This window comes from Notolepis coatsorum (genome assembly GCF_963971535.1).
Source record: "Notolepis coatsorum genome assembly, chromosome: 6".
Lineage (NCBI taxonomy): Eukaryota > Metazoa > Chordata > Actinopteri > Aulopiformes > Paralepididae > Notolepis > Notolepis coatsorum.
Window position 1 is genome coordinate 179,770,125 of NC_140170.1, and position 9,464 is coordinate 179,779,588.

The 9,464-nt window shown below is 41.2% G+C and overlaps 1 protein-coding gene across 1 annotated transcript; it reads left to right on the forward strand.

Moving 5' to 3' along the window:
• Positions 1-1,984: 1,984 nt before the first annotated feature.
• On the forward strand, positions 1,985-2,335 carry LOC311229824 (histone H2A-like; the record flags this gene model as incomplete). Its single annotated transcript, XM_084315898.1, has 1 exon — positions 1,985-2,335. One exon carries the CDS (start codon positions 1,985-1,987, stop codon positions 2,333-2,335), a length of 351 nt encoding a protein of 116 aa, XP_084172024.1.
• Between the last annotated feature and the right edge of the window lie 7,129 nt (positions 2,336-9,464).

Genomic DNA, 9,464 nt, shown 5'->3' on the forward strand with positions numbered 1-9,464 from the left:
GAGTGATGCCATAATTATGTGGCATAATAATAATAATAATTGACAGTGCGACACCTGCTGGTCAGTTTCTGTAAGTAGTTTTAGATTGTATGTTTTTCCACACTTTACTGTAGTGTACGTGTATTTACACAGTTAACAAAGTCCATGTAATATTTTACTGCACGTTAGAATACACAGAAGTAACGATGGATGTGTACAAATTGCGCATAGAAATTAGGCATATGTATTGCACTGATGAAATACCGGAGGCTATACTAATGCGCCAAAATACCTAGATTATAATGTATAGTTACGATTATTTTTCTGTTGATCAAATAAAAAGCCTGCCTACTGCAAATCAATATGATTTGTCGACCATGTCACGGCTTATTGTGGTCTGCATCCCCTTAACAATTGTGTGTATTGAGCTGTACTGTTGTACCCATTCTGCAATCTGTTAATAAAGTTTTCAATCACACGGACAATAAATATAATGTCTAAATGAAATGCACAAAACAAAAAATGTATGTATCATAACGTTGCCCTAGTATAGATCTGTATGCATGTATTTATTCATAACGTAACGTTATACATATTCGTTCACGTTAGATTGTGCATGGCTTTTACATTGAAAAATGTACTTGTCACGTGGTTCCGTTCTCCATTCTTCACATCAAAAACGAAAAACGAACTATCAAAACGTACACGGCCCCTACACGGCCCATTATTGACTCGTTTTTTTCATTTGATTCTGATACCAAAATACGAAAAACAGGTCCGTATTTCAGTTCTTCCCCGTTTTTTCGAGTTTGGTTTCAAACGGAAATAGGAAACACCTCGTATTTCCGTTTTTTTTCATTTTTTCGTTTTTCCTTTTGAAACGAAAAACGAACTATCAAAACGTACACGGACCGATAGGTATGAAGTCAATAGGTATATAGAAATTAAGTATGGAGAGCAGATTAAAGTATACACAGATGCATCAAAAACAATCAGTGGCAAGGTGGGGGTTGCATTTATAAGCCCAGAAGTAGATATCATGGAAAAGGAGAGGGTGAGTGATAAATTGTCGGTATACACGGGTGAGTTAATGGCTATTTTGTTAGCTATTAATTGGGTGGAAACAATTAAGCCAAGCAAGGTATTAATAGCGTCAGATTCAAGTAGTGCATTAGTAAGTATAAAGAACACAGAGTCAGAATCAAGGCAGGACATTATTTTAGAAATAGCGCAGGCGATGTTTAGGGTAAGGAGGGTAGGCGCAGATGTGTGTTTCATATGGGTGCCAGCACATATAGGGGTGGAGGGGAATGAACTGGCGGATACATTGGCTAAGGAAGCAGCTAGTAGATTAGAAGTAAGTAGGGAAGTGAGGTACAGCAAGGCAGAAGTTAAGAGTGTAGTTAAGTATGAAATGAAAAAGAAGTGGCAGGAGGAGTGGGATAGAGGAAGTAAAGGTAGGCAGTTTTATAATATCCAGAGGGCAGTAGGGATGATGAGAAGTGGGGGTAGGGGTACGAGGGAAGAAGTGATTGTATCAAGAATGAGATTAGGACACACAGGGCTAAATAGTACACTTAGGTTAATGGGCAAGCATGAGACGGGTAGGTGTGAGTATTGCAGTAGGCAGGAAACAGTGGAGCATGTGTTAGTGGAGTGTAGTAAGTATAGGGAAGAGAGTCAGATCCTCAAAGAAAGGTTAGAGAGAGACCACATCAAGCTGGAGGTAAGAGAAGTGTTGCGACTGAGTTCAGGGAATGTGGGGTATAGGGCAATTTTTAATTTTCTAAATAGTACAGGTTTGAGTGGTAGGATATAGAGTAGTGTAGAATAGGGATTGGCATGTGCATAATCCATCTAGCTCTAAAATCAATTTCAGTAGGTGGCGGTAATGCACCAACACGTTAGTGCCAACCGCCAATAAACATTAGAAGAAGAAGAAGAAGACCGCATTCATTTTCTTAGAACATTTTTCTAACTCGTTTAACCAAAGAGACTAATAAACATGTCTGGAAGAGGCAAGACCGGAGGAAAGGCCAGAGCTAAGGCCAAGACTTGCTCCTCTCGTGCCGGGCTTCAGTTCCCCGTGGGTCGTGTCCACAGACTGCTGCGTAAAGGCAACTATGCTCATCGTGTTGGAGCCGGTGCCCCGGTTTATCTGGCCGCTGTGCTGGAATATCTGACCGCTGAGATCTTGGAGTTGGCTGGAAACGCTGCCCGTGACAACAAGAAGCGTCGTATCATCCCCCGCCATCTGCAGCTGGCCGTGCGTAACGACGAGGAGCTCAACAAACTCCTGGGAGGAGTGACCATCGCTCAGGGTGGTGTGCTGCCCAACATCCAGGCTGTGTTGTAATACAGTACTTTTACCTTACCACTAGATGGCACTATCAGTCAATACCACCCTCTGCTTGTAGACAGATATTTAGTACTTCCTGTCATGCTGTATGTTGTGTCTCAGTATGGTGTATGGTGCAACAAGGAATAAAGCTCTGGAAATATACAACAGGTTATGGGCCCAGAACATCGCTAAGAAGCTACACAGAGTTTTGTGTGAGATGAACAGTGTTGTGGGATTTCACAATGGATGACAAGCTGTTTATTGACCGGCTGAGCGGACCAGAGAACTGGGCAACATGGAAGTTTCAGATGGAGCACTTGCTGAAAGCTAAAGGACTATGGGGTATGCTAATTGAGACGGATACATTAGCTGCAGATGCTAATGCTCAAGCACGGGCTGAGTTTGATAAACGGAGAGAGAAGGCATTCTCTATGTTAGTGCTGAATGTAAGTACACCCCAGTTGTACCTGATAACAAGCTGCCAGACTCCCAAAGAGGCGTGGACCACGCTGAAAGGCCATTTTGAGAGAGATACTTTGGCAAATAAACTGTTTCTGAAGAAAAAGTATTTTCGATGTGAAATGAAGGAAGGAGATGGTTTAACTGAACATTTAAAACGGATGAAGGAGCTGACTGACCAGCTATCAGCAATAGGAGCTGTAATTGAAGAGGAAGACCAAATTGTAACACTTTTGGGTAGTTTGCCACCATGTTATGCTACAATTGTCACTGCACTAGAAACAAAGATTGACAGTCTGACACTGCAGTTTGTTCAGCAATCATTAACAAATGAAGAGCAAAAGCAAGTGAATGCTAATGTTAACTCAAGTAGTGCTACATCAGATGGTGCATCAGCCATGTCTTCACGTTTTCGAGGAAATGTGCAGAATAACTCCAGTGGTGGTCAGTCAATGGGAGTAGAAAGAGCAAGCACATGGAGGTGCTACGGGTGCGGAAAAAAAGGACATATTAAACGTGACTGTCCAAGCTTGAAATACAAAACTAAGAAGAAAACCCACAAGGCCAAAAACATGATGTATTACGATGATGAAGATTCATCTGAAAGTGCCTTTGTCGCCAGAGAGGCAACCCCGACTGACAGACCACAACATGCTGAGTGGTTAATTGATTCTGGAGCATCAAAGCACATGACATGTGATAAAAAGGTTCTTCAAGAATACCAGCAATTCTCAAAAGCACAGTCTGTGAGACTCGGTGACGGCAGGGTGGTTGAAGCCCTAGGACTTGGACATGTCAACATGAAAATGACTTTTAAATCAAGTGATGTAAAAAAAGTCACAATGTATGACGTGCTGTATGTTCCAAAGCTATCTGGGAATCTATTCTCAGTGGGAGCTGCTACCAAGAAAGGAAATACAGTGCAGTTCAGGAAGTCTCGCTGCTACATACGTGGGAAAGATAGAACTCTTCATGGAATGGGAACACAAAGAGCTGATGGGCTCTATCAGCTGGATGTTGAAGGAAGTTCATCTGTCTGTCATAGTGCATCAGTAGCAGCCAGCCTGTGGCACCAGCGCCTTGGTCACACCACCAAGCTGAAGGAACTAAAGTATCTGGTGAATGGAGTGGACTTCTCTGCAGAGAAAGAGGTTCTCTTCTGTGAAGGATGTGTGGAAGGCAAGCTGGCTAAAAAGCCATACAAGTCGATTGGAGAAATCCGTTCCAAACGCAAGATGCAGCTGATTCACAGTGATGTCTGTGGTCCCATGCAGACTGAATCTGTAAGTGGAGCAAAATATTTTGTGACTTTCATTGATGATTACTCTAGATGCTGCAAGGTATACTTTCTGAAACAGAAGAATGAGGTGTTACACAAATTCAAGGAATTTGAGAAAACATTCTCAAATGAGTGTGGGCAGAGTGTCATGAGGCTGAGAACAGACAATGGTGGTGAGTACACATCAAAGGAGTTTCAAGAATATTTGAAAGCTCAAGGCATCCACCATGAAATGACTGTACCTCACTCACCACAGCAAAATGGTGTTGCAGAAAGAAAAAATAGGACATTAGTTGAAGCAGCTAGAAGCATGCTGTCACATGCTAAGTTGCCGAAGATGCACTGGGCAGAGGCTGTAGCCACCGCAGCTTACATACAGAACAGGCTGCCCACATCTGTCCTGAAGCAAGAGACTCCCTATGAGAGATGGTATGGAAAGAAACCTGACATGAGTCACATGAAGGTGTTTGGCTGTGTTGCTTATGCACATATCCCAGATTCAGAGAGAAGGAAACTGGACAAAAAGGCTGTGAAGCTTCGTTTTGTGGGATATGCAAACAATGCCAAGGGTTATCGCCTGTATGATGAAGAGAAAAGGAGAATTCTAATCTGTCGAGATGTCATCTTTGATGAATCAAACTTCAACTGTAAACAGGAGGTAAAGGGCGAGATGACGATTAAAACAGGTGAGAGTGAAACACGTGAAGTGAAGAACGAAATAATCATTAAAACAGAGTGTGAAACACAAGATGATGAGGTCGATAGCACTGTCAGAACAAGCGGCAGAATCAGAAATGCTCCAAGGAGATATGGATATGATGACTTTGCTGATACAGTGACTGTTGATCATCATGCCAATATGTGTCGTGTGACAGAGCCAATCACACTGAAAGAAGCAATGGTGAGTCCTAATGCAAAGGAATGGCAGGAGGCGGCTGATTTGGAATATGAGTCGCTGCTGGAAAATGAGACATGGGACTTAGTGGATTTACCAAGAGAAAGGAAGACAGTAGGATCAAGATGGGTGTTCAAAGTCAAGCATCACAGTGATGGACGAGTGGAGAGATACAAATGCAGACTTGTCGCCAAGGGCTACTCACAGTTGTATGGTGCTGACTATGATGAAACGTTTTCACCTGTGGTACGATTCAGCTCTATTCGTACATTACTGTCCTTTGCTATTCAAAACAATCTACAGGTGCACCAGATGGACGTCGTAACTGCATTCCTTAATGGACACCTGGAAGAGGAAATCTACATGGAGCAACCAGAGGGCTACATCAAACCAGGGGAGGAACACCTGGTATGCAAACTGAATAAATCGATCTATGGACTGAAGCAGTCTCCCCGCTGCTGGAGCAAGGCTTTCACACAGTTCATGATGGAAATTGGATTCAAACAGAGCACATCAGACCCCTGTGTGTTTGTGAGATCAAGACAACAGCTTGAAATACTCGCAGTTTATGTTGATGATCTCATTCTGATAACGGAGTCGACTGAGAGCATGAACGAGCTGAAAATGGCTCTCAAGGAGCGCTACAAGATGAAAGACATGGGTGAGCTCTCCTATATCCTGGGCGTCTCAGTGATCCGAAATAAGAACAGTGTATTTCTTCATCAAAAGCAGTACATTGAAACCATTCTTCAGAAATATGGAATGGATGATGCAAATCCTGTAGCAACTCCTGCTGATGGCAATGTCAAATTGAGGAAAAGTGATGGTGTCAGTAAGCCAGTGCACCAACATACCTATCAGTCAATGGTAGGAAGTCTGCTGTATGCTGCAATGGCCACACGACCAGACATAGCTCAAGCAGTGAGTGCTGTGTCAAAGTTCAATGCAAATCCAGATGCTTCACATCTGACTGCTGTGAAGAGGATACTTCGATACTTGAAAGGGACAGTGAACCTTGCTCTCAAGTATGAGCAGTCAGACTCTGGAGCTTTGATTGGATTCTCAGATGCTGACTGGGCTGGTGATCAGGATGACCGCCGCTCAACAACAGGCAACATCTTTCTACTGTGTGGAGGAGCTGTGAGCTGGCTTAGCAAGAAACAGGCAACAGTTGCACTTTCAACAGCAGAAGCTGAGTACATCGCACTCAGTCAAGCTGCTCAAGAAGGTGTCTGGCTGAGACGACTACTGAGCGATCTCGGAGTGGAGGCTACGTCCACAGTGATCCTGGAAGACAACCAAGGAGCCATCGCAATCGCGAAGAATCCCGTGAACCACTCCAGGACAAAACACATAGACATTCGCTACCACTACATCCGTGAATGTGTGCAGAATGGGCAAATAGAACTGCAATATTGTCCAACAAATGACATGAAAGCAGACATCTTTACCAAGCCACTGACTAAACAGAAGTTTGAGTACCTTAGGGGAGAGATTGGACTTTTTCCTATTTAAATAGAGTGGTTATTTGTGCTTGACAGGTGAACGCCGAACGCTGCCTGGTCAAAGCAAGTCTGAAAAATGTGAAAAAGAGTTCCAGTAAAAGCATTGTAAAAAGAGAAAGTATTTTTTGTTGTTGTTGTTTAAAGATATTTTTTTCTTGATGTTTCTTTTTTATGAATGAGAGCATGGCTCTGTAATATTATTTAAAGGCACTTAATGCCATTGTAAAATTGAGTGGGAGTGTTGTAATATTATTTAAAGGGACTTGAATGCCATTGTAAAAGTAAGTGGGAGTGTTGTAATACAGTACTTTTACCTTACCACTAGATGGCACTATCAGTCAATACCACCCTCTGCTTGTAGACAGATATTTAGTACTTCCTGTCATGCTGTATGTTGTGTCTCAGTATGGTGTATGGTGCAACAAGGAATAAAGCTCTGGAAATATACAACAGGCTGTCCTTCTGCCCAAGAAGACAGAGAAGGCTGCCAAGAAGTAAATTATTTAGCCTCCTCGACAAACCCCACAAAGGCTCTTTTCAGAGCCACCCACATATTACAGAGAAAGCAATTACTCTTGGCTGCATCCTATACTGTAATTTGTACTCTTACATGAAAATATTGCTGCTCACTCTTTACTATAGGAGTTTATGGAGTCAAACAATGTAATTATTGTAGAAGCTAAACTTTTCTCCAAATAATTATTCTTTAGGAGACAGTAGAATAACTTCAGAATAAGACTAATCAGTAGGAGGTGATTTGCCAGTCATAATATTAGTTCAGTCAGTTCATCCCAGGTCGAAACTAAAACAGAATTACTGTATGTGGAGAGGACCGTGCATTTAACTCATCATAATAGACATGGTTATACATTTCCTCAATAGGTTTAAATCCATTGTCGTTATACAAAGAAAATAAGTTGACGTCTAAACAGTACAAATATAACAGTAAAGTGCAATATGAAAGGACAAAGTGATTAAACTGGAGTATATCAGATGTATGTACATCAGTGTTACAGGTATAAGTCATACTGACCAGTGGTATAACTAGAAGAGTAGGTAAGGGATTGATTGATTGATTGAAAACTTTATTAACAGATGCAACAGAATGGGTACAATACAGTACAGCTCAATACACACAATTGTTAAGGGGATGCAGACCAGAGAAAGACTTTCGTCTTGTTTACATCAGGGTCCCCCATTTTCAATTAATCATAACATATGACATACAGATAGACAGTACTGCTACATTTATACATTTATGACATACCAGATTTACATACAGTACAAAAATAGTCTAAAAAAGAGAGTATACATTTGATGAAAAAACTGTACATTGGAGGAGGTTGGCTGGTACACATTATATATATTATTGCACATGCTATCATACAGACGTATACCGGTATGCAGAATATAGTTTGAGGTAGGTGTGTAAGGCAGTTGTAGACAGTGAAATGCAGGAGTTTGAACAGTATGGATAACAGATCCTGGAGTATAGGCAATCAGGTATAGGCACTATTAACTTTTAACTATTATTTAACTGACTAGACAAGCCAACTAACCAACCAAGCCACCAACCAACTGACAAGCCAACTAACCAACCAAGCCACCAACCAACTGACAAGCCAACTAACCAACCAAGCCGCCAACCGACCAACTGACAAGCCAATTGACTGACCTACCGACTGACCGATTAACCAACTAATCAACCAACTACAATAACTCACATAACTCAGTGATTCAGATCATCTTATATTCCATTTAATCACTTCTTACACTGTATATTGTTAATGCACTTTTACCTTGCCCTCTGGTTAGATTCCAACTTCACTCTGTTGTACTGTACTTGTGGTGTACAATGACAATACATTTGAATCTAACCTAAATCAAATCAAGTCAAATCAAATGTATTTGTATAGCCCCAAAATCATGACAAATTGCCCCCATCACTCAGACAGAAACAAACACACAAACACACACACACACACACACACACACACACTCACTCACTCACTCACTCACTCACTCACTCACTCACTCACTCACTCATTCACTCACTCACTCACTCACTCACTCACTCACTCACTCACTCACTCACTCACTCACTCACTCACTCACTCAGACAGAAACATGTGCATGCTCACGCACAAACTGAACAAAATAACATATCTGACCTCAAGACATGGTGTCAAAAAAGGTTTATATGGTTTTCTTTGCATTATTAAACTGGCACTAGTATATTTGATCACCATGCATGTCAATGAAAACAGTACTGTTCTGCCCTCTAGTGCTTATGATGTAGAACTACAGCAACAAAAACTCAAGAGCAGGCTTTCCCAAGGTAGGGGTCAGGACCCACACTGGGCTCCCTTACATAACGATTTCTGAATCAAACTAACATTAATAATACTATGTGGTCACTATTTTGACTTGAAAAACGACTGCCAACAGCTGTTTGCACAGTGAGATCCATGCGGCCTATAAATGATGAATACAGATGGTTAACCCTTTCACTGCCACACTACAGAAGGTTAACCCTTTACTATCGCACTACCGCCTTTGCAAACTATGCACCAAAGTTATGGAACACACTACCTATGGACATTAGGGAAGCTAGATCTCTTGATATTTTCAAAAATAAGCTAAAAACGTACCTCTTCACCATAGCCTTCTAATACACCCCGCTGTTGATTGTACTGTAGCACTATTTTACTCTGTCCATTCTATTGCATAAGTTTACTATCTATTCTATTCTACTATTCTATTATTGCACTGTATTATATATATATATATATTTTTTTTATCTATTCTATTCTACAATTGTATTGCACTGCACTATTGCACTATTTTACTCTGTCTATTTGATCTTACTCTTTTTATTATTGTCTATTTAAAACTGAATCAAACCATAAACAAGGTGGCCTGTTGGGATGTTAGATCCTAATGTAAAAAACTGTGATTTTATATGTCTGCACTTTATGTGCTCATTTTATGCCTGTCTTTTTTCTG